Source organism: Cebus imitator, unplaced genomic scaffold, assembly GCF_001604975.1.
Source record: "Cebus imitator isolate Cc_AM_T3 unplaced genomic scaffold, Cebus_imitator-1.0 Scaffold145, whole genome shotgun sequence".
Lineage (NCBI taxonomy): Eukaryota > Metazoa > Chordata > Mammalia > Primates > Cebidae > Cebus > Cebus imitator.
In genome coordinates, this window is record NW_016107460.1 from 5480371 (window position 1) to 5505548 (window position 25178).

Sequence of the window (25178 nt, forward strand, 5' to 3'; positions counted from 1 at the left end):
CACACAGCAGGCGCTCAGCCAGCACCCATGGCCCTGCACGCAGCAGGCGCTCAGCCAGCACCCACGGCCCTGCACGCAGCAGGTGCTCAGCCAGCACCCGCACCCCTGCATGCAGCAGAGCACAGAGCAAGCCGACCCCATGCCCACCACCAGGGGACCAGAGCCAAGCCCGTGTCCTTCCTCAGGGCGACCCCGCTCCCAGGCCCCCTCGCTGCGCAGTGGCAGGGCGGCGCTCACCCTCGCAGCCGCAGCCATCGGCACCGAGCCGGTAGCCGGCGTAGCAGCCACACTCGTACCCGCCGGGGCTGTTGGAGCACACCTGCTGGCAGCATGGGTCGTCTGCACAGTCGTCGACATCTGTGGGGCACACAGCACAGGCCCCCCTGGTACCAGGGAGCTGCACACACACACCCCCACTCACACACAACTGCACGCAACCGCACACAACTCACACGCCTGACTGCACTGCACCTGCCCACAATTCACATGTGCACACCTACATAGGCGGCACCTGCAGAGTCACACCCACCACACAACCACACCCACACACACGTGTTCCCGGTCTTGCACCCACCACGCAACCACACCCACACACACACGTGTTCCTGGTCCCACATATGCAGACACACACGGGCACACGTCATGGCCCCGGGCCACCTGCCTGCCTGCCGTGAACAAGGTGGTGGCACTGGGCTGGACTGGGGCTGAAGGGTGGGGACTCCGTCTGGGAGTCACAGTCTGGGGCGTGACTCCCATGACACTGGGACCTCCCCAGGTGATGGGGTGGTGCTGAGGAGGTACTGATGGGGCTAAGGGGGTGCTGTGGCCGTAGGCGTGGGCCTGGCAGCCCGATGTGGGACCCAGGGTCTTTCCTGGGCCAGGATGCTGCCTGTCAGGCCTGCCCTACCACCACGCTTGGGCCCAGGCAACCAGACCAGGACTCAGGGAGACAGAAGAGGACCTCCAAGTCATGGCATGGAACTGGTCCCAGACTCAGGGTGGCAGCAGATCCCTGGAGCGGGGGTGCGGGCATCTGTGAGGAGCCAGCACGCACCGATGCAGGTCCTCTGATCTGCGTCCAGCTCGTAGCCGCGGGGACAGGTGCACAGGGGCCCGGCACTGGTGTGGCTGCAGCCATGGGAGCAGCCGCCATTGTTGGCCTCACAGCTGTTCACGATCTCCATCTCGATCCCTGCCACGAGACCAGTCACCCGGCATGTGGGGTGGTGGCTGGGATGCCCCCACCTACCTCGGTTCCCCCCACCTTCACCCAGCAGCCAGCCTTGAGCCTGGGGACACCAGCAGGAAGCAGCAACATGGAGCTCCCAGGCCTTGCCGGGTCTATGACTCCACGCCTACCAAGGGCGCACACCCTGGGCTGCCCCTGACAGACAAGGAAGCCCTGCCCTTCTGCCAAAGCAGGCCTTGGGGTCCTGGGGGACAGCACCACCATCCCGGGCACCTCCAGCCCGCTGCCGGCTGCCCACTCACGGTAGCACTGCCGGCCATCGGCACCCAGCTCGTAGCCCGCGCGGCACACACACTTGAAGGACCCCTGGGTGTTGAGGCAGCCGTGGGCACATCGGGCCAGCCCTGCAGCACATTCATCCACATCTGGAGGGGGAGACCGCGGGGAGGGCTCAGAGGTGCCGGGAAGGGCCAGTGGAAGGCAGCACATGGCCTGCTGACACCCAGGGTCTGCGGCCGCGTGACACAGGTGTTCAGGGCCAATTCCACTGCCCCTGACGACCACTAGTTACAACCCTGCAGGTGCCCTGGGATGAAAAAGCTGGCATCCACACAGGTCCGCACGGGTCTCATGCTAAGCCCATTGGGTGACCAGGCGCCGTTACCCCGGCAGCACTTTCCTGGTGTCCTTGAAGACGTGGAGCCACGCACCAGGACACCCCAACCAGCAGAGTGCTTGGTGATACGGTCTGGCTGTGTCCCCACCCAAATCTCATCGTGAATTGTGACTCCCACAATTCCCACATGTCCTCATGGGAGGAACCCGGTGGGAGGTGATTGAGTCATGGGAGTGGGTTTTTCCTGTGCTGTTCTCGTGAAGTGAATGAGTCTTCTGAGATCTGATGGCTTTAAACACGGGAGTTTCCTTGCACAAGCTCTCTCTGCCTACCGCTATGGTCGTGAGATGCGACCTGCTTCTCCCTGCCTGCCACCGTGATTGGGAGGCCTCCCAAGCCACGTGGAACTCTAAGTCCACTAAACCTCTTTCTTTAGTAAATTGTCCAGGCTTGAGTATGTCATTGTCGGCAGTGTGCAAATGGACTCATACCCTTGGAAACTGACCACTGCCTGGTCTAGACACACCCAAAGCCTCAAAGACTCCCCCGTGGGCCACCAGGGTGGCGGCAGCCAAACCCCTCCCCAAGGCTGCTCAGAGGAGGCCGGCCCGCCGGCCCACCAGGGGAAGAATCAGGGACACCCAGAGGTGCAGGGGCGGGGTTATCAATAAACGCCGCCAGCCCTGCGGCAGAGGACGGCGTGGGCGAGGGTGCTGCAGTGCGTCTAGACAACAGCACCTCCCTGTGACCGGATTCCAAAAAAGCACATTCACAACCAGCCCCAGTGACATGGCAGAAACCCGTCCCCTCCACCCAGGTGTGTCCGGGGCTCAGTGACAATGTCACCTTTTTCCTTTATGTTCTTTTATTATTTATTTATGTTGAGACAGGGTCTCGTTCTGTCACCCAGGCTGTAGTGCAGTGGTGCAATCATGGCTCACTGTAGCCTCAACCTCCCGGGCTCAAGTGACTCCTGCCTTAGCCTCCCGAGGAGCGGGGACCACAGGTGTGCACCACCATGCTCAGCTATTCAGGTTTTCTTATTTTTTTGTAGAGGCAGGGTCTCACTATGTCGCCCAGGCCGGTCTTGAACTCCTAAACTCAAGTGATCCGCCCACCTTGGCCTCCCAAAGTGCTGCAATTACGGGTGTGAGCCACAGCGCCCGGCTCACTCCTCCTTCCCCTCACGCATACCTTTAGTTTTCCTGACAAGCAGACACTACTTAGGAAATACAACAGTTTAAAAGCTATGAGCAACACCTGAGCTCCCTGGCGCACTTCTGGTGAAATGAGCCTTGGGCTGGAAGCAGCTTTTGCAAGCCTTCATACCCTCACCCTCAGCCCCCAGCAGTGGAGAGGAGACCGCCACATCCCAGGTCACCCAAGAGGGGACAAGGCAGGGCCAGCCCTGCTCCCAAAGGACCTGCTCCCATGGGAGGCCACAGTCCCAGAGTTGGACTTGGGTCCCTCCACAGCACCTGGGCAGGGCGGAGCAGGGGAGGGGCGTCCTACCTTCACAGGCCTTGCCATCCGCTGCCAGCTGATAGCCTGCGTGGCATTCACAGTGGGCAAGGCCCCGGAGCACCCGGCACCTGTGCATGCAGCCGCCATTCCCTTCGGCACACGGGCTTCTCCCTGCAGCCATGGACCCGAGGAGGGGGTTGGGGAGAGGGGACCCCAGTGGCTGCAGGGCACCTGCCCCAAGGCTTTTTGTGAGACCCCCCACCCAGTGCTCTCCCTGTCCCTGCTCCAGGCTAATGGGCTGGGCAGTGGGTCTCCCTCCTCCCAGGTTCAGGAAGCCTCTAAGACTACGGGAACACTCTGCAGCCTCAGGACAAGGCCAGCCAGCCCAGGTCAGGCAGCGGCGCAGGCCGGCTCCTCCCACCACCCTCTCAGCCCGGGTGCCAGCGCTGAGACCAGGGTGGTGACCCCCAGCTCTGTGACTCGGACCCCTTCATGCCTACTCTGGGGAGAACCCTAGAGGCCAAGTGGGGACATTCTCTCAGCACCTGCCCCGCCTACAACCCCCATTTCCATATTCTGGAGGACCGCTGAGCCTGCCCGCCGTCACCATCAGCAAAGCCCCTCCTTTCATGCAAGCAGCCCTGAGGACTAGGAGCAGAGTGCCCAACCAGGCCTGGCCGCCCGCCTCCTCCTCCCAAGGGCAGCAAGCCTCAGGTGGGCACCTATGGAAGGGAGGTGGTCCCATCGAATGGGCGCCATGGCAGTGAGGCAGCACCCATCCTGAGCTTCCTGGCCACAGATGTGCCATCCCGGGGCACAGCCAAAGGGGCTGGCCCACAGCCCGCCAGGCTTCTCAGAAGCCTTGGGGGCCTCCTGAAGACCCACTTCCCCCCACAGCCCAGACCCAGCCCAGACAAGGCAGCCCACCCTGCCTCCACCCCCAGGTCCTCCCTCCCTCCCTCCCTCCCTCCCTCCCTCCGGGGCTGGCGGCACTCACGGACACAGCGCCTGCCATCCTCCTGGAGCTGGAAGCCGGGCCGGCACTGGCAGCGGTGCCGAGTGATGGTGAGCTGGACACAGTGGTGCTGGCAGCCGCCATTGCCCAGGGCGCAGGAGCTGATGGCTGGGGACATGAGCGGCACTGCAGGTCAGCCAAGAGGACGCCTGGTCGACAGTCTGTCCCCAGCTGGCATGGAGCAGGTGGTGGCACGGCCACTTCTTCCTGCCCTAGGGCCCCTCCCAGCCACTCCAAGCCCCTCTGCCTTTTCATCTCCATCATCTTGGACGATGGCTGCTCCCTGCCTGGCTCCCAGACCTGGTTTTGGCTTCTCTGCCCACCTACAGGATCCTCAGGACTGAGGGGATTCACTGGACCCTCCGGCCCAGCCTGCTTGAGGGCAGGACGCAGAGGGCTCTGCAGGAGGCCCCACCCAGACAGAAGCCCTGCACCCCCCAGCACAGAGCACCCAACACCAGGGGCCTCTGAGAAGCTGCAAGTGAGGGCTCAGTGCCCCAGGGGTTCACGTCTCCCTGGAGGAGGCCGCAGACTGGCAGGGCAGAACTGAGACCCAGGCATCTCACCATCTTGGTCCTTAGGCCAGGCCACGGGGCAGGTCAGGGCAAGGGGCAGGTCCCCAAGGTGGGGACGGCGTGGACAGCTGCCAAGGGCCACAGGCCTGGCCCCCAGTTCCCGGGGGACCAGCACAGCTCCTACCCACCCCAGGCCAGGCCACACCTCACACCTGACCCCACTTAGTGCCCACGCCCCCATTCCTTCATGCACATTCCGGCAGGGTGTGGGCTATGGGGTCAGGGTGGTCCAGCGGGTGCCTGTACCTGGCCGATGGACGGGGCCGTGTCCTGAGCTGGACCAGGGAGGTGGGGAGAAGGCACTGTGCCAGGCTCAGCACCCAGGGTGGGCACCGGACCTCTGCCAAAAGCGGCAGCCAGCTCCTCAGCGGGGATTAGGTTACCGTCGGGTCTCTGGCAGTCATCTTGTGGTTAGGGAGGGAGTCAGCCCCGAGCTCAGAGGGAAGCCGCAAGAACATGCCACTGCTGTGCCCCGGCAGGGGAGGCTGTCTGCCCAGGCCTGTGCCCAAAGCAATCCCAAGCCCCATTACTAAAGCGCTGAGACTCTCTCTAGGGAGAAGGCTTCCCTGAGATGCCACCTCCTCCAGGGCACCTCCTCAGGGGCTGCCACCATCCCTGAGGGTGACTGGCCCTGGGGCCAAAAACTGGGGAAACCGTCTACTGTCACTGCGTGGTGGGTGGGGTGCCAGGCACCACTGAGGTAGGCTGGTCCGAGGTCACCAGAGCGGGCAGCGGCTGAAGCACCACAGTTGCCTCTGGGCCCTGAGATGGCAAAGCCCCCCCAGAGCAAGCGGGCTTTAAAAACCCACAGTGCTCGCCATACCTGCCTCCCACTGGAGAGCAGGTGCTGAGGGTCCCCTCCTGGGGCAGAGTCAGCCTCGGCGGGCGGCTGGGAGTGGCAGTGATGGCTCTGTCTCCTGCCCCACGTGGCCTTGGCACATGCAGGCTGCGGGGAGCCCAGCAGAACTGACGTGAGCCCGTCTGCCTCTGAGCCCCTTACCCCACCCACCTCACCCCCATTCTGCCCAGACAAGATGGGGGCTGTCCTGGCCCCCAGGCCCAGCCTGCCTCACCTGAGACTGCTCTGCTGAAGCCACTGCCACGGCTCCAGGGGCCTCTGAGCATGGCCTGGGCTGACCCTGCCCCGGGGGCCTTGTTTACGGTGCACACTGCAGCAACGGCACCCCTGTCTGGAACACGTAATAGGAACCAGAGCCCCTCCTGGCAGGGCCAGGCAGGCACAGGGGCACAGGCCCAAGGCAAGGAAGCTGGGCTGTCAGGACCCAGGCAGCTGTGGCAGAGCAGGGAAGGAAACGGACTTCCCGTCAGCTCCTCCAGATAGGCAGAGCCCCGAGATGTACCCAGGGACCACCAGGCAGTGCCCACTGGAGCCCACCACGGTGGCAGGAGTTCGGGGCCGGGGTCCCCCTGGAGCCCATCCTGTCGCCGCTCCTGTCCACACAGTTCTAACACCCCAGATGCTCCAAAGCTGTGCATAGCCGGAGCCAAGCCCCATGCCATCACGTGTATCCTGTGCCATGGATTCCCGGAAAGCTGAACCAGGCAGATTTTTGCCGGCATGGGGAGGTGCAGCTCAGGAAGGGCCACCTCTGCGTGGCCGGCACCCAGCACTGCTGGGGATGTTTCATGACACCTCGGGACACTGTGAGACCCGGCTGCAAAACACACAGCCCAGCCCTCCCTCCCAGGCCACAGCCAAAAGCTCGCACCTGCTATAGCCCTGCAAAGCGGACCAGGCTCAAACCCGGCGAAGCTGAATGTGTCCCTCAGACGTGGACGGGGGATCTGCCTCCCAGTGGGGGAGATCCTCCCTTGTCTGTGCTCAAGCCCTCACCCGGCTCCCCGGTGGATAGACGCAGGCTCCACGGCAAGCCCCCTGTGTCTTTCACTTCTTTAATACTGAAGTGGTGTTCGCCCAAAGCAAAGTCCCCGCCCGGTTAGGGTTCGATGGTCCGTGTGTAATCACACCAGGAGCTCTGGCAATCCTGCCCGGCGTTTTGTCCCCTCCTGACTCCGGAGTCGTGTTCTGCCAACGCCTGACTTTGGTCCCTGCCCACTTCCAGATGACATGCAACTGACTGTTGTTGGGGGACAGTCTATGATGAATGGATTGTGTCCCCCCAAAATCCCTAAGTTGGAGCCCAAATCCCCAAGAGGAATGGATCTGGAGACAGGTTTTCTGAGAGAGCACAGGCTGGGGCCCTGACCAGGTACGATTTGTGTCCTCGTGGGAAGAGACACAGAGCACTCTCTCCGTTAAGGCAGCCAGAGCTGCCTGGGTCACCCTAACTCCCCAGTTTGCCAATTCTAGGGATGTCACTCCAGCCCAGGCAAGTGCAGGTCCACTTGGGCTGGGCTGCAATTCCAACCTCTGCCCGCAGGAGGTGCCGCCACCCAGGAACCCTCCAAGTGTGAGGCTGCAGCTCTGCAAAGGGTAAGGGGCCTCCTTCTGCCTGAGCTGGCTTGGTCTCTGCGCTCCAAGGCACAGAAGGTGGGGCATCCGTGGCAAGGCCCAGCATCTGAGCTGACTGAGGGCTGCGCCCACCAGCTCCTCTGCCCAAGCCTCCAAACCCAGCCCAGTGGTTTCAGGGCCAGCTCTCCAGGGTGGCTCTGGTCCCTGTGGGTTTCACAAGGTTTATAATTACTGCCCTCAAATTGGGATGGTTTCTAGGTCCTGAGTCTCCTGCCACGTGTGGTCAGTGGACCACAGCCCTGCCTTCTAGGAAGCCCTCCCTCTGTTGGGGACAGGGCCAGGGTGGCAGGTGGGGTGGTGTTCATCCCCCAGCTCCCTGCAGGCGGCCCCACCCTGTGTACCTGCCCTGTTCTCAGCCCTCTCGATGGGGCCTCCCCGTGGCACAGGGGCACTACTCACAGTCCGTGAGAGTGGCTGTCCTCGTCCACACACCAGGATATCTGAGCCCATGATGTCACCCCAACAACACAGAGTACCAGGCAAACGCTGGCTCTTCAGCACAGCTGCCAGGAATCCAGAGACAGGGCAAGGAGGAAAACGCCGGCACCCTCTCCATGGACCCAGGCTAGACCCCATAGCCCACACCCCAGCAAGGCCCCCAACCCCCACTAGGGACAGATTGTCCTGCCCAGTGCCCGCCTTTCTGGGGGGTCAGCTGGGCTGGGAGGGAGGGCTGGACTGTGTGTTTTGCAGCCGGATCTCACAGTGTCCCGAGGTGTCATGAAATATCCCCAGCAGTGCTGGGTGCCAGCCACGCAGAGGTGGCCCTTCCTGAGCTGCACATGCTTGGCTGCGATGGTCCAGACCCACTGGCCAAGGTGACGGGCGGGTCCCTAGAGACAAGTGCTAGCAGTGCTCTAGTGGCCTACGAGGGGCCCGGGCACTTCAGGGAGTGGTGGGCGGCAGCAGCACCACACACGTGGATGGAGGACAGCTGCAGGGGCAGGAGCGGCAGGGCGCAGAGTGGGCACCCAAGCCCGCAGCGCCCACACCAACACATGCGCCTACCCGCTGCTGAGCCTCAGCTCCAACCCGCCCTCCTGGGGGCGACCCTGACCCAGGGCTACATGAGCGACACACTGGTTCAGCTTCTCAGAGTATGTAGGAAGGCGTCTCTGTTGACACTGCTGTCCCCGGAGGGCAGGCCTGGTCTATATCGTCCGGACAGCAACCTGCTGCCCAACAGTGCCCGGCACCAGCACACTGGCCAGCAGTCAGATGGAAGCAAGGCAGCCGGCCCTGGCCCTTCAGCACAGCCAAAGGCATGGCCCGGGCCTCTCCCACCCTCCTCCCCGCCCCACATAACGCCCTGATTCGGCCCCTTCTGCTGGTGTCACCTCTTTGCCCCTGATTCTCACCCAGGTGGAGCACCAGCTCCCCTTCCCAGCAGCCCGAGCGCCCAGGCTTCCTGCTGGGTTTCTGAACACAGGCTGGGGTGGTGGCCTCTCTGGGTTGGGGTACAACCATCCCACACCCACCCCTGTTCCCAAGCACTCTGCTCCACCTCCACCAGCACCTCTGGCGTTCTAGACTCAGGCAAGGCCACAGAAGCCCCTTCCCATGTGCAGAAGCGCAGGGTGGTCTCCAGGGCTGAGCGGGGGCTGCCCCATCAGCAGCTCTTCCCCCTGCTCCTGCAGGCTCGGCCCAGGCCAGCCCCTTGCACCCACAAGGCTGGGAAGGCAGTCTCCCATCTGCAGCTGCAGCCTGGGTTGGGTTTTGCAGGACCTGGGTCTGCACAAGTGTGCTCTGTGGAGCAGCCTGGAGCTCACACAGTCAAGCTGCCTGCCAGCAGCCTCCCCCAGGCCAGGCCTCCCCTCCAAGAAGGAGCCAAGTGGAGGCAATGCAGCCCCTCACTGCCCTGATGGGGAGACCCAGGCCGGGGGAGGGAAGAGTCTGCCCAGGGCACACAGCACACCCAGGCAGGGCCGGGAGGCCACCCCAGCCATGTGCATATGAGAGTCCATCCAACTCTGGGGGACACAGGCGGGGGTGGCCAGGCCACCAAGGGGTGACAACAGAGTCCCCTCTCCCACAGTGTCCAGCCCAAAGGCCTGATGGGCATGGGGCCAAGAGTGGGGGAAGGACAGAGGGCCAGCTCCTCCACGGGGTCGCACAGGGTGTTGCAGCTGGAGGGACCCCTGCTGGTTGAGCCAGTGACTTCTGTGGGCCTCAGGGGGGCCCCGGGAGTGCTACTCAAGCCAGGGACACGAGAGAGCAGCCCTGTTCAAGGCTAGGGCCCAGAGGTCAGCCAGGCCGCCTCCAGGAGCACGAGGCCACTAGCTCGGTGTTAGCCAGAAGGGAGGGACTCTCCTCTCCGGGCATTGCCTGCTGGCACCTGCAGGGTGTCACGGAAAACCAAGAATGATGCCCGCAGACACAGGCCAGACCACTGCCCCCCACCACCGGGAAGGCACACTAGGTCCTGCTCTTCCACCCCAGAGACTGGGCACCCGGGAATGGAGCACACCAGGACTGGTGGCCTGGACTGGGGAGGAGACCCACACTCTCACGGTGCGGGAGCCAATAGCAACGAGCTTCTGGTAGACTCTCACTTTTGAGAAGGGAACCCTTTTAGCGTCTGATTTCCGTCTCTAGAAGGCGGGGAGCTGTGGAGGCTGCACCTTTCCTGCCATCTCCCTACTTCAGAGCCAGTTCAAGTGCGTTTCAAGGCCCCTCTGGAGTGTGTCAAGGCCCCCCTAGGGTGCAGCCTCCTCTGAGGACTTCCCAGATTGCTCCAGGCCCTCAAGGTGTGAGCACCCTGAGAGCTGCGGCCTGTGGGGAAGGACGGGCAGACCTTCGTGTGGATTCTCCACCCAGCCTCTCTGCAAGCTGCTGGGGGTGTCCAAGACAGCAGAGGGTCAGGCCTGCGGGGCTTGTTCCTTGCCCCTGACACAGCCCCAGGAGGGGTCACAGCACCCTCCCGGCCAGGAGGACCCCTGCCAGCCTGGAGGAGGGTCTCCGCAGCTGGCCCATGGGCATGGGGGAGGCCACTCCCGAGGACGGGCTTGGGCAGAGGGTGCAGTGTGAGCTGAGGCGCCCCCACCCTGGGGCAGGGAGGTAAGGCAGTCAGGGGGAAGGTCCCCGAACTCCCCGGGGCCAGAAGTCTAGCCGCACCCCTGTCAAGCCCCCACAGAGTCCAGGCAGCCTGGCAGGGACGGGGTGGGCAGTGCCGTCTGACAGGCCCAAGCAGAGCTGCCACAGGAAACCCCCTAACAGGGTAGCCATGGCCAGGAGCTGAGATGCCCCAACCCCCTCCCCATTCCAGGCCAGCGTCTCAGGCCCACGGCCTGGCCAGGTCCCTCAACAACAAGAAGGAGCTTGGATGGTGAGGCTCCCCTAAAACAAGCACACCTGGCTCTGCCTGGGAAGAGGCCCCAGGGGCGCCCTCTCCACTCTAGAAGCTTCTCAGGCCCCCACAGAAAAGGCAGCTGCCACCAGGCCCAGGCTGACAAACCTGCACCAGTCCTGAAAAAAACACTCCAGGGAGAAGAGCAAGCGGCCCTGCCCTGCCGGCGTCAGCTCCCAGGGACTCCCCATAATGGAACCCCCCACAGCTCTCATGCAGAGGCCACTATGGGCAAGGGAGGAGGGGGACAACACGCCCCAGCGAGTGCCAGGAAGGGGGTCTGGATGGTGCCCAGGCAGGGTGGCCTCAGGATGGGGCTAGTCCTCACGTGTCCCCAGGCCAGGGGTCCCCAGGTCACCAGCAGGGACTTACAGGAGGGGAAGGCATTTCTCCAACTCGACCCAGCCAAAGGCTGCTGGGACCCAAATTACCCTCCTTGTCGAAGCAACGGTCACCACCCATTCCCAGGGGGTGAAACTCCCAGCACCTTCCGTAGCGAAACAGGCGTGTCGCAGCACCAGGGCTGTATTTCCGGAGGTTCCGGAAGCCTCGGTGTAAAGGCCTTGCTGGGAGCCTCAGTCAAGTGGAAGAGGGGTGCAGCTTGAGCTCACAACTCTGCGTCCAGCAGGCCCCGAGTTTGTGAAGGCACGCAGGTAACAGGCCGGCACGCAGTCGAGCCTCCTCAGGGCCCTCCGAGGGCGAGGAGGCCAGGAGCTGGGCACTGGTCCTGGAGGAGGCTGGGGAACACTCACTCAGGGAGCACCCTTCAGGGAGACAGCCAGAGGGCCTCCAAGGTCCCAGGAGCCTGCCAGGCTGTGCAGGCCCTGCCCAGGGGCCCTGGCATCTGGCCTTGAGAAAATCCTTTAAAATGGGCGAGTACCACAGATGAACACTTCTGGGGCCCCAAGTGTGCGAACACCCTGAGGGCAGGCTCCTGGGAGGCAGATCTCAGAAGGCCCGGCTACAGGAGGCTACAGGAGGCGGCTCCAGCGAGTGAGTGACAGGTGGGTGGGCGGTGGGTAGTGGTGGATGGGGTGGTCCTTGCCCCTTTTGAGGGTTTCAGGGAAGGTCATCATCATGCAGATGGTGAAAAGAAAGCCTAGGAGAGTGAATGTCCCAATGACCCTACTCACAGTAGGAGGCCAGGAGAGGGGAATAGAGGCCAGGAGAGGCCCCCGCTGGACGGACACCTGGGCTCCCCTTCTACAAGGATGACCCTGCCTGAGAGGAGGAGTGAGGAAAGGACATGCACCCCAAGAGCTGGCTCCTCCAGCACGCCTGAGGGGACCAGGGGGCCCAAGGCTAAAGTGCCCCGGGCTCCCAGAAGCCCCTGCAGCGGGCGGCAGGCTGGGGCCGCACCCGTCTCTGTTGTCCTGAAGTACATCACAACATTCCAGCATCTGTTTCTACTTTCAGATCCAGGGAAACGTCACACAGCGGCTGCCTGGATCCCTGCAGTGGCTGGGACATGTGAGTGTGTGCCGGGGGGGCCCCCCGGGGCTGGCAGGCTGCCCTGCCACATTGCAGGCAGGACCGGGAGGGAGAGAGGCTGCTCAGAGCCACCCTGGGCCCCACTCTGGGCCTCCAAGGCCAAAAGAAGGGGCATCCTGACCTCCTGTCACCCAGAGAATGAACCCCCATACCTCCCAGACAAAGGCCAGCAAGACAGCCAGTCCTGTCCTTGCTAGGGACGCCTGTGTCCACAGCCAGCCAGGAGCAGGGCTGCCAAAGGGCAGGGGCGACTGACTGGCTACTTACTCTTCACCCCAGACTCCTGGGTTCCAACCTCCTGCTCAGCCCTGCACCAGAGCCTCAGGGCCTGGCCCCCCTCCTTCCCTCTACCCCTCCCTCCCTGCAGCCACAGTCTGTGTCCCTGGCACCTCCTCCAGCCCATTCCCACAGCCAAGAGACCCCGCAGAGGAAGCTGAGGGCCAGGGTCTCGCGCCTCGGTCAGCTGTACCCCACCTGCAGCAGCCCACACCCTCCAGGCTCCCAAGGCTGGGCAGGGGGCACCTGGGCTCACAAAGCCTGGCTCTGCAGGTGAAAGGTGGCCTCACGCAGCCCCTGCCCTGGACCAGGCCTCCTCGGCCAGCCTCCTGTGCCACCCAGCAAGCAACCCAGGTCTCCCTCAAATCTAGGGGACATCACAGCCAGGCCGGGGTCCCTGCTGACCAACCACGGGGGTTTCTGTTGCAGAGAATCTTTAATAGCATCTCCATGACGGGCCCCCTCTCCTGTCCACTGGGAGAGGCCTCAGCATTGCAGCCAGGCTTAGTGTGGCTGCAGAGGGCCTACAGCAGGACCCTGGGGGCAACTTGGCACATTAGGACACGTCCCTTTACCGGCCTGAGCCTGGGGCAAGGCGTGGCCAGGATTCCACAGAGCCACACTCCGCAGGAAGGAGCCACCGCCAGAGCGGCCTCTGCCTCTCCATGTCCATAGCCACCGTCTCAGGCCAGGCCTGGGCACACCCCGGAGGGCAGGGTCTCCAGACGACACTCACCCAGGCAGGTCCTGCCGTCAGTGTGGAGACGGAAGCCGGGCTTGCACTCACAGAGGTAGGAGCCTGGGGTGTTCACGCACCGGTGCTGGCAGCCACCGTTGTGGGTTCTGCACTCGTCCACATCTGGGCAGGAATGGGGCCGGGTCAGCACTGGGCACTCTCTCCTTCCTGCCTCGCTGACACAGCCCCCCAGGTGCTGGGGACCCAGACCCAGGACCCTCCTCTGCCTCGAGGGCACTGCCCCTGGGCCCCTCACTCACACCTGCTGGAGCCCGGGCAGAGGAGGCAGACTCTGTCCTCCCACCTCAGCTGCCTGCTCGGGAAGGAAGAGGCACTGCCTCAAGAGCCGACCAGAAGGCGGGGAGCAGAGGAGGGTCCCTAGCGCCCTTCAAGACTGAACCTGGTTTTCTTAAGTCCAAATCCCCAAAGTGCTTCCTGGGCAGTGTCAACCACTCCACCGGGACTCACTAGCCCAAAAAGAGAAACTGATCGCTTTTGAGATGACCATGTCCAGGCTGTGGGGGAAGCCTGAGAAAGGGGAGGGGAGGGGAGGGAGGGAGGGCGTGCTGGCTTAGAGTGTCACTGCAATGCGTAGCCATCTGGAGCTTCCCAGGGAGGCCCTGTCTGGAAACAGGGTCTTTGCAGCTGTCCTAAGTTCAGGCTCGAGACAAGATGGTTGAAGAGGAGGCTGGGCCCTAAAGCCAATGCCCATGTCCCGCCAAGACACACAGGCCCGTGTGAAGACCACGCAGACCGTAGTGATGAGGCCACAAGCTGAGGATGGCTGGAAGGAAGAGGCCAGAAGGTCCTCTCTCCAGGCTTCCAGGGCACATGGCCCCACTGTCACTGAGTTCGGAATCCTGGCCTCGGATGGTGAAGAAGAAACTCCCACTGTCTGCAGATACCCCATTTGTGGTGTTTATTCCAGCAGCCCTGGGAGGCCACCGCAGCTGGGGACAGCCCGGGCCCCCCATACCCACAGGCTCCCCGAGCAAGGACCCTGAAGGGCAGCCCCACCACCTCCCAGGCAGGACCCCTGCTGTGCTGGCATCCTCTCCGGTGATGTGCCACCCACCATCCCGGGGCAGCCCAGACACCGTCAGACCCTCCCTGCCCGAGGCCCAGCTCAGCTTAAAACTACACATCCTCAGGTTCCAAACTCAGCTGAGGCCCCACTCAGAGGCAGGAGAGGAGAATAGGAGGGCAGGAAGGGGTGAGGGCAGCCTAGTCCTGAGCCTCTCCATGCATGCGCACCACCTGGACTTCCACAGCCTGGGGACCGGCAGAATAGCAGCCCAAGGCCACGGACGCCTCACAGGACCCTCGTCCACCCCCTGCTTACCAAGCCCCCCGAATAAGCGTGGCTGGAGAGAGTGGGGAGGGATCCAGGGGCGGGTCCACTTTTGAGAGGACGCCTCCCACCGCAGGACACCTGGGCCCACCTGCTCCTGTCCCCAGCCCCGTGGTACAGGCCACCCGGAAAGTGCTGGCTGGAAGCCCAAAGGCCCAGCAGGCTCCCCGGATGCAGCACGAGCTGAGAGCCAGCGGTGCTCCAGGCATCCTTCCCTGAGACCCTGCCGGGCTGGAGACCCAGCGGCCTGCACCCAGGCCCCGTCACCACTCCGTACAGGAACATGGCAGGAAAGCACAGATGACAGATGTGGAGAAGGCTTCAGGCCCTCCTCCCACCCTGCAGGCCCACATCGCCAAGCTGGGCCTCAGGGGAGTCCAGCCGGCAATCGAGGCAAACACAACTGAGCAGACAGGCGGCAGGCCACAGGCCTCCCGGACACCTGCGTGTGTGGCCCCTGGGTTGCACCCTTGGGTCGGAAGCCCTGCAGCTCCTGCGCCCTTGGCAGCCGGCCAGAGCACCCAGCACACAGGGGCTCTCAGAGAAGAAGTCAGTCGCTGGGACAGACAGGGCAGCGTGGCCTCAGAGAACATGCCATGATCCTCACCGGAGAGACTTCCAGAAGCACTGCAGGAGGACTCTCCTAGAAGCCTGGGGCCTCTGGGCATGGCAGAAGCTCTGGAAGCCAGTAGTGCCCCGGCCAGAGAGGTCAAGGCTAATGTGAGACAGAGACCACGTGGGCCACATGGACAGCACGGACCGACCATGGGAGGTGCTGGGAGAGGAGGGCAAGAGGCCAGCACACAGGCCAGAGCAGACACAGGAGTCGCCCCAGGCACCGCAGTCCATACCTGCTACTCAGGCCAGGTGACACCTTTTACCCCACAACCTCACCCACCCTGCAGCCAGGTTCCCAGATCCGAGGAGAGGGAGGGGCCCCTGAGAAACCCCAGGGAGCCAGCATGGGGAGAAAGACACACAGGTGCTCTTCCGGAAGCTACGAGCCAAGCACCTGGGGCCCGCCGTCCAGGGTGACAATAGAGGCCCTGCCCAGTGACCTTGCCTCGAGAGAGAAAGCATGGCCTTGCTGGGAGAAAATACTACGATTTCGAAGGGCAAGTCCTCGACCACGTGGGAAACTGGCTGGCCGGACGCCTCCAGGGCTGCACAGAGCCCCTCTCTCATCTGCCTGACAATTGCCAGGTCCACGATGAGCTGTGACCACCAAGGCCTTCCCACCACCCTCCAGTTCCAACCCCAGTCCCCGCGAAAACGCCCACCTTCAGGGCTCCATCCTTAAACTCCCGCGTGGAGCACTGCTGGCGGGTGCAGGCGGCCAGCGGTGACACACACCGAGAAGCTCTTCATAGCCAGCGCCAAGCCTGAGTCAGTGGACGGTGCCCACCCACCAGGCTGTGCCTCCCCTACCTACGAAAACCCTGCTGCCCATCCACGTTCTGAGAATGTGCCTGCAGCCCAAGATGACACCAACAGCCCCGGGAGGCCGGGGTCTCTGTCTGGGACCTCCAGGGCCATCTACTTCCTGCATAAGCCACACACATTCTGGGGGGACCCCCAGGGCCCCTAGGCACTGAGGCTGCCTCCTAAAGGGGGCTGCAAATGAGACCAGGAGCCCCTCTCCACCTGCACCACGAAGTCAGTCACAGCAACCTTCGCAAAGGCTACGACGGTTTGCGGGAAGAAGCTGGAAAGCAAAGGGTTAACGGGCCCCCAACAGTGCCCCAAAGAAGCTTGAGGGAACAGAGGGACCCGGTACCCTCTAAGGGAGTCAGCTGGGAGACAGACTCATGCCCACTCAGCAGGGCAGGGTGGGTGGCACCCACCTGAGGGGCTCAGGAGGGCACCCCTTCCCCCTGAGCTCAGATCCCTCCATCCAAGACCCCCAAGAGGATCTCTGAAAAGTCACGATGTCCGTGTCCTCCTGTTGTGCAGACGGGAACACTGGGACTCCATCCTCCTAGCTGGGCTCAGCCTCGCTGCTCTCAGCCACCAGTCCCTTCAGAAATTCCACGCTCCCTCTGAAAATGCACAGGCCCAGGCGGGTCAGGCCAAGCCCTTTCAACCCCAGCTGCCTGGTCTGGCCGTGTCAGGGGTCCGTGGCGGGAAGACAGGCCGGTGGGTGGGGGCACTGAGGCACACCCAGGCTTCCAGTGCCTGCTGCTTGCTGTCGGCCAGGATCAGCTTTTGGAAACACTGAGCCAGCTCAAGGGTGAAGGATTTGGGGCCTCCCACTTGGACGACAGAGGCCAGCAGGGACAGGCACTCGGCCAGACAACCTCCTGCTGGAGTCCCCTCCACTCTGAGATCTCGGCCCCTTTGAACTGAGCAAATCCCCTTAATAAAAATGCTTTTCACTCAGAAAGCAAGGCAGGAAGAACGCATCACCCAAACCCTCTCCACCCGACTCCCAAGGCACCCACGTGATGGCAGGACTGAGCTGTTCTCAGGCGGCTCCAAGGACCTGCAGGTGCCGAGCCCGTGACCCTGGCTGTGGCTGTGACCTGAAGGGCCATAGGTGCAGTGGTCTGTCAGGACAATGTGGTCAGCTGAATAACGAATGTCCCCCAGAGATGTCCACATCCTCATCCCCAGACCCGCACATGGCAAAGGGACCTGCCTTTGCAGATGGACTGAGCTGAGGATCTGGGATGGGAGGTTATCCTGGCATATCCAGGTGGGTTCAACACGGTCTCAGGGTCCTTACAGGAGGGAGGCAGGAGGGCCAGCAGGCGGGGAGGAGGAGACGTGACCATGAAAGCAGAGGTCAGAGGGCGGGGGGGATTGGCAGGTGCTGTGGTGTCGGCTTTGAGGATGGAGGAGTGGCCGCAGCCCAGGAATGCGGGCGGCCTCTATAGGCTGAAAGGGGCGTGAGACGGACTCTCCCCCAGGGCCTCCAGAAGGAGCACAGCCCTGTCCACGCCTTGATTTTAGCCCACTTTGGACTGCGCCCTGCGGGACTGTCAGGGAATAAATCCATGCTGTCCTAAGCACTGAGTGCAGGTTATTTGTCACTGCACCATGGGACACAAATGCAGAGTGCAGCACTGTCATCTCAGGAGTCACAGAGGCTCGGGCCATCTGGGCTGGAAATCAGGCTCCCAGCGCCAGCTCTGGCAGCCCGGCCCCTGGCTCCTGTGCCCTCTGTGGGGCTGGTTGCATAGCCAGGTTCACGAGAGCCACGTGCCCTGCAGAAGCTGTCTCCTTGGGTTCCCTCCTCCACAGGCCTGTGCTCTGGGACCAGCCATGCCACCTACACACAGCCCATGCTGTGCACAGAGCCTGCAGTGGGACCAGGGTCCCCATGAAGCTCTGGCACCCGGGACCCAGAGGTGAGCGTGAGGGCCTGAGCCTGAGGTGAACGGGGCCCCGGGAAAGGCTGAAAGGAGCTTGGAGGCCCCTCGCGTGCTGACCGCTAAGAGTCAGACGACAAAACCTGCTCATTCCAGGGACAACGGCCAGGCCTGGAGGCAAAACCACTGTCCCTGTCCAGCCCCAGGCCAAGCCCCACACTGGGCAGGGGTCAGGCCAGAGAGGCCCCAGACAGCTGCGACATGAACCCGGGAGCCATCTGGTGGGAGAGGAGTGGGCTCTGAGCGCAGCTATTTTAAGGAACAGCTGGGCCAGGCTCCTGCTTCCGTGCTCGGCTAGATACGTGACTATGGACTTTGCAGCCTCACCACAGGACCATCCGCACACTGGCACACTGTGACACACTGTGCTAACATGGGCTGGTTCCCGGGAGCCGATGGGACGCACAGTGTCTACCAAGCCAGGGAGTGGAGGAGCCTCGGGGAGCCCATGGGGCTCCCAACAATCCCATGTCCCACAGCTCCCAGCCCAGGGCTACACACACAGGTGGATGGGCACAGCTGGGCTGCCTCCAACCAGCTGCCTCTGCAGAAACCACCCAAGAGATGCCCCTTCTGAAGCCCGCCTGGACTTAAAAACTTGGAGGGCTCTGGGCCCTTGCCAGAAAGTTCTGCTCAGGCAGGGCGGTTATCAAGCCCTGCTTTGCCCCCACACATGCCACGGGATTCTCATCCCCGGGGAGCGCACACCATTACCCATGGGCCCTTCCTCTCTTTCGCCCGAAAGCTGGAGCATGCTTTGGACCAGGACGCAGGCTCCCAGTTCCCCAGAGCCCAGGAACACCCAGCCCAAGGCCCGGGATGCTAGGCGATGGCAAGGCTCTTAGTGCCACTGTGGGTGGACCTGGCCCCTTGGCTGAGCCATCCAGCTGGAAGGTTGCCTACACAGTGAAGACAGAGCCTGTATTCCATCCCCCAGGCCAAGTGACCAAGCCAGGGGATGCAGGAAGCCTTTGCCACATTGAGGGCCTGGTGCTTAGTCCTTCAGGTAGGAGAGGCAGAGGCTCAGCCCAGAGCTCAAAACTGCTGAGCAGGGGTGATGTCTCTAAGAAGCCATCTCAGGGTGCCCGCCAGCCACTGCCTAGCCCCAGGTGATGCAGCTGATGACTCACTGGGAGCTGCACACCCCATACCCCCTCCTCCAATCCCCGAAGCTGCCCAGCTCCAAGCTCTGTGGATCCCAGGGAGCTCAAAGCAACCACTTGGAGGGAGGCGGGCTCAGTGCAGGCGCCAGATCCCAGCTTTAGGGAGAGGCAGGATGGAAGTGGAAGGGCTGTAACCTGCTTTCCAGGCCACAGGGCTCCTCATCTGCCCACGCCTGTGTGGCTCCAGGAAAAACCGCACCTGCCACATTCACAGACAGGACCACGAATGGGCTGAGCTCTGGGGACTCTGAAGGCTCAGCTCTGCGGGTTGCCTTTCTCTCCAGCCTACCTTTTCACTTGACCCCCAGGGCCGCCAGTGCCATGGGGAGCAGAGGAACCCCTGCTCCCACAGACAAAGGCAAGGGATGTTTTTCCTTCCTCCAGTCAAGGGACCTCGCTGCTGTTAGGAGCCTGTGCCAGCAGCCCTGAGAGGGGATGGGGGTGTCTGACTCCTCAGCGTCCACCAGCCCTGTCCCAGAGGCAGGCGCGCCTGCCGGGCACCTCCCCACCCTGCTCCTTCCAGCCTAGCTGGCAGCGCCCTGGAACAAACTTTAAAAAGAGGAAACAAAGGGAGCGCTCCGGGGAGCAGGCGCCCTGACCCCACCCTCCCCTGCCCAGGCTCGCCCGGCGCCCACCTGGCCTCTGGTCACCGGCGCTCACGGGGTAGCCGGCCTGGCCCAGGTGGCACGGGTAGCAGCCCCTCCAGAGGTAGCGGTAGTGTGTGCCCGCGACGCGCGCCAGGCCCCCCAGGAGCCCAAGGCACCAGAGCGCTACCAGCCCGCGGTCCCGGGTCGCCCCCATGTCAGGATCAGCCGGTGGGCGGGAGGGCGCGAGGTTCAGCCGCGCTGCGCCCTAAGCCGGCGGCCGGGTGACGGGGCAGGCGACTCGGGCTGGCTCTGGGATCCCCGGGATCTGCTCTGCTCCGCTCGGCGCCGCCCGGGAGCCGCTCTGGGCTCGGCGCGCCCCGCCCCTCGCCTTTAAGTTCTCAGCTTTCCCTCCGCCCCCGCAGGTAAAGGCCAAGTCCGCGGACGCCCGAGGGGCCCGCCCCCAGCCCCGCCCCGGCCCGCCCAGCCGGCCCCGGTCCCGCCCCAGGCCCCGCCCAGCCGGCCACAGCCCCGCCCAACCCCGCTCCAGGCCCCGCCCAGCCAGCCCCAGCCCCGCCCCAGGCCCCGCCCAGCCAGCGCCAGCCCCGCCCCTCCGCCCCCAGGGGGCCGCGCCGGCCCGCCCGCCCCGCGCATTCCAGAGTGCGCGCTCCCGGAACCGGACCCGGGTAGGGACCTAGGCACAGACGCAGGCATCCACCAGCGACACACAGACCCACATGCGCAAACATGCGCACCGGAGGCACACAGACACGCACAGACGTCCGCGCAGGCACACGCACGCACAAACATGTGTGTCTTGGAGCCAACACGGAAAAGAAGCCGAAGCAGAAGAGGGAACCGTCCCGGCCGAGCGAGGGCCCTGCAGAGGCGGCCTGTGGGGCTGCACGCTGACAAGGGGGGGGAAGGTGGTGGCTGGTTTGAAACTGCAGCACCGAAGTGGAAACACTGGGGCTGAGGACATCCCCAGTCCCGAGTCCCCACGACCAGCGCCTGCACGGTCCTTCCCTCCCCTGGCCCACAGCCCCGTACTCAGAGGGAGCCTGGGCAAGGGAAGCCTGGCATCCCTGCAGCAGGTGGACATGGGCAGAGAGCAGGGAGACCTTGCCCGCAGGGTGGCCGGCAGTGCCCGGGTGTCAGGCTGCAAAGGCCACAGAGGCGCTTCCAACTCCAGAGCCCTGGGTCCGCACGCTGCTGGAGGGCATAGCCCGGGGCACAGCCAGAAGCCCTAGGAGGAGGCAGTCCTCCCAGGGTCCGCAGCTGCTGTGCAGCAGAAAGAACCACAGTTAGAGCCTCTTTGAGCATTTGACCTCTGCGACCTTCCAGCTTGGTCCAGAGTCTCCTGAGCCCCCAACCTCTCTGACCCCCTTCTCACACCTATCCCTGGGGGGTGTCACCAGGCTCCCCTCCTAACTAACCTCTGTGGGGATGTGACCAGCAAGCCGGGGTGCTCAGTGACCCTCAGCAGGGATCCCTGTCTGGGACCAACCCAGCCACCTCCAGCGCTGCCGGGGTAGGGCTCCTGCTTGGGCTGAGTTGCTAGGGCTGGAATCCTGCCGGACTGAATCTGACCTGAGGATAGCATCTCAGTCTGTCTGCCGCTCAGTTTCCTCACTGCTAAAATGGGGACAGTAGCCCTCCCTGCAGGGAATGGTGAGGGTGGCTGCTGCGTCCCCAGAGCCCGGGGCCTGGCACAGCGGCTGCAGCTGAGGTGGGTGGTCCTCCTTCCTCCCCGCGCACCCACACTGCTGTGCAGCTCTGCCCACTGCTCTGCTCCTGACCCGGGCTTGCACAGATGCAGGGGCTTCTCTCCACCCTCCTCTACAGCCAGGGGCTTGACTGCCAGCCGAAACCCACCCCTCAGAAGCCCTGCGAGTGCTAAGATGTGGCAGAGAGCAGTCTCTGCTGATCCATGCCCTGCCTGGCCCACCTGGAAGCAGGGGCTGAGGGGACACCCTTGAAAACATGGGAAAGAGGAAGCCCCACCCAGTCCCAGCGTGTCTTGCCTTGTCCCATCTTGTCTGCCATCCAGAGGCCAGTCCCCCCCCCAGCCCCCCACACCCTGCAGAAACGGGCCTGCCTGAGCCCTGCCTGTCTGCAAGGCCTCCTGGCAAGCCCCTCCCATCAGCCTCTAAGCCCTTGCCAAGGAGCCTGCATAAATCTCACAGATAGACAGGCTGACAGGTCTGTGCGAAGGCGCCTTCCACATCACTTATGATTGTAAGATGCACCTCATTGCCAGCGGCTCACCAGCAAGTGCCAGCAGAATCGCGAGGGTCCCGCCCTCCACAGCCACAGCCCAACAGGGTCTCGGCCAGCAGTTTCCATGGAGGTAGGGGCCAGGCCTGAGAGGGGTGCAGAGGGGAGACCCCAGAGGCCAGGCCTGCAGGGCACGGGCCAAGGAGGTAGCATCTGTCTTCTGGGGGGTACAGGATCTGTCTGCTGCAGGATGGGGCCCAGCACCCAGCGGGAGCCTGAGCAACAGAAGCCCTGCACCTCTGACTCCAGTCACCCTCACCAACAGGCGACAGGGCTGGGGTCCTCTATCAGCACCCCGTCTGGGGAAGGTCCCTAAGAGGCCCTGGAGGGGATGCTATATCCCAGCTCATGGAGGCCCCCTTTGACACCCTCCAGGCTCTCGGGTCGTGGGAGGAGGTAGAAGCCAGCAGCAAGCGGGAGGCACCAGCCCCACCCTCAGGCTCCCACGCTGTCCCCCAAGCCTTGCCCATCCTGGGAAAGGGCTCTTGCCTCGTGCTGTCTGGAGGAGGAGGGAGGAGCCTGGGAGCCGCTGTGTGAGCCCCAAGCAGGGAAGGGCAGGTGCCCGGAGTCTAGGGCCAGCCAGAACCCACAAGCCCCAAGGACCACCAAGACGTGCACCATGGCTTGTCCCAGGGAAAAGGTGTGCCAGTGTCACGCATGTCACCTTCTTAGCATGTTCTTAGGAAGAATGAGTAGAAGAGAGTGACCTGGTGAACTGCCATGGGAGGCTGGTTCCGGCAGGAGTTCTAGACAGCCTCCCGTGGCAGTCTAGATGCCCACCCTTCCCTTTCACATGGACTGCATGCCAAAAAGGATCATATTTGTATCTATTATGTCAAGTAAAATAGAGTATTAAAATCAATTCACTTATTTATTTTTGCTTTTTCAGTGTGGCCCCGAGACACCGAGACAGTGCGTATGGCTTGTGTGCGTGGCTCACGTTCCATTTCTGTTGGGCAGTCCCGGCTCTGCTAGTAAGAACTGAGACCTCAGGCGACCCATGGAAACACTCCGTGCCCCAGTTTCCCCATCTGTAACAATAGCACCTCCCTCTTACAGGAAAAGCGCTTGACTGGGGGTCCATAAATACCAGCAAACACAGAAGTGGGAGGCTGAGTCTGGATGCCTGGCCTTGCCCCTTCCCAGCCCGTTGCTCCAGCAGACATCTCAGGCCACAAGCAGAGACCCACGGCAGAGACAGTGTCCAGAGCTGATTCCCAGGGGGCAGGGGACGTCCTGGGACCTCTCTACCTCCTAAGCCATGGTCCTGAGGCATCCTGAAAGCCAGCGGGGACCTGAGCCCCGGCCCTCTCCCTTGATGGCCACCACTTCTATACCCCCACCTCAGCACCCTGCCAAAGCCATCTGGGAACCACCGCTCGCGCCCATCCATTCCCCTAGGGACTGCCACCGACCCTTCTCTTCATCTGGACTCCAAATCCTGCGTCCATCCAGAGTGAGGGCTGGGCTACCGCAGCCTGTGCGCCCAGTGCCCAGCACAGGACTGGGGCCTCAGAGGCGGCTCCTGGCCCATGGAACAGCTGCATGGCATGGCCACATCCCAGGGCCTCTCTGGCCTGTCTCCTCATCTGTACATGAACAGAGGCCTGAATTAGACCAGCTCAGGGACCCTGAAGCAACGGGACACGTGACCGGGAAGGAGAACCAGGGCCAGATGTGCCACTGCCACTGTGCCTACAGGGTCTAGGCAGAGGAGGGCGGCCGACAGGGCACTGCGAGCCTCCAGGGAGCAGCCCCACAGCGTGGCGAGGCCTCCGGGATGCTTCCGGGCAACAAGTTTGGGCAAAGGAAACTCTATTCTGCCCCGGAACACCCGAGAGCTATGGAGCCTCCTGGTATCACATCCGCATCTCACCTTCAGGGTCGCTCTCATCAGACATCCTCATATGACAGGCAGCAGGGGGGCTGCCCCTTTTCTGCTCGCCCAGCCCCCCAAGCCCCCACACAGTTACCCTGGCCCCACACAGGCTCCTCCTGCCCCACAGCTGGGAGGCCCCTGCTTCCACTCCTGTCCCCTCTGCTGCCCCGTGCCCACCCGCCCACCTCCCCACTGCCCTCGAATACAGGCCCATGATTAAACCCTCATTCTGCCCAGGTGGAACCCCAGTGGCCTGGGCCCTGCCCTCTGACCACGGCTCCTGGGTCAGTCTCCTGTGGTTTCACAAAGCCAGTTTCCAGAGGAGAAATGACTTGCCCAGGCTCACGCAGGGAAGAGACGTGCAGCCCAGGAGGACCAGGTCCCCACTCTCACCCAAATCCTGTCCTCACAGGGCCACCTCCTTCGGTTCCTCCATGGGAGTGTCGCTGATGGGGACCCAGTCTCTCCTGCTCATCACCCTCCCCAGGCCATGCCAGGCACCCGGCAGAGTGGCAGGCAGGGCTTAGAGCTGCAGCTCCCCTAGGGGGCATCCCCGGGGCCTGGGCAAAGTGTTTCTAGGCAGCTCCGGCTGCACACCCTGGCTCTGGTGGCTTTGGCCTCCTGAACCAGCCTCCTACCCTTCCTCCCACCCAACAGACCGTTAACTCCGATGCATCCCTCAAAGACACCAACTCAGAGGTCGCCTCTGCAAAGCCTCCCTGACTGGCCGGCCCACCCAAGGCCACCTGCTACTGGGATCCCCTAGGCCTGCCCGCCCTCCTCTCGTGCACCCTTTCACTGGCTCATTCATTTAGTTTTTCATTCAGCAAGGATGTGTGTGCCCACCACGGCAGGACACGGCTCTGGGGCGGTGGCATCGCCCCACCCACCCGAAACGTCCATCCAGGTCTCCACGGCCTGGGAGAGCTGGGCTATAAATGAGCCCAGCAGCAGTTCCTCCATGAAACTCTGGGGTTCGGAGGGCTCTGGGCTGTCCCTGCTGCTAGGCTGGGAGGAGCTCTGGCGCAGCCACGGGGGGCAGCAGCCCGCTGGTGCAGAGTGCCTCCGACGCCCAGGCTGCACCCGCAACCCCCCCTCCCCCACACAGTGCTGCTGCCCAGCACATCCCGGCCTGAGGCTGTGGGGTCTGGAAGCTGTTTGGGAAATGCTTTCCCGATGTGGAAACGCGGCCGGCGTCTGTGCCTGGGAATGTGTGTGTCAGCAGAAGTCCTCCCAGCCTAAACCGGCTGGCGCCAGCTTCTCTCTCTCCACGCTGGGCGGCCACCAGGCTCCTGCCAGGACCAGGCCAGGGTGAGGGCCAATGCCACCCCCAAATGTCACTGCTCCCTCT

The 25178-nt window shown here is 63.3% G+C and overlaps 1 protein-coding gene across 8 annotated transcripts in view; it reads right to left on the minus strand.

Annotated features, from left to right (window-relative positions):
* Positions 1 to 25178, minus strand: part of MEGF6 (multiple EGF like domains 6) — a 119814-nt gene that overhangs the window by 20874 nt on the left and 73762 nt on the right. For 7 of the 8 annotated variants that reach the window (XM_037743533.1, XM_037743534.1, XM_037743532.1 and 4 more), the window contains exons 4-9: positions 13203 to 13325; positions 4267 to 4392; positions 3318 to 3440; positions 1492 to 1614; positions 1055 to 1192; positions 238 to 357 (exon numbers count right to left, since the gene is read on the minus strand). In XM_037743533.1, the coding sequence (XP_037599461.1) occupies positions 238 to 357; positions 1055 to 1192; positions 1492 to 1614; positions 3318 to 3440; positions 4267 to 4392; positions 13203 to 13325 (753 nt within the window). Of the gene's footprint in view, positions 1 to 237; positions 358 to 1054; positions 1193 to 1491; positions 1615 to 3317; positions 3441 to 4266; positions 4393 to 13202; positions 13326 to 19722; positions 20019 to 25178 lie in introns of those variants that run through there. The other variant, XM_037743535.1, reaches the window with a different exon arrangement.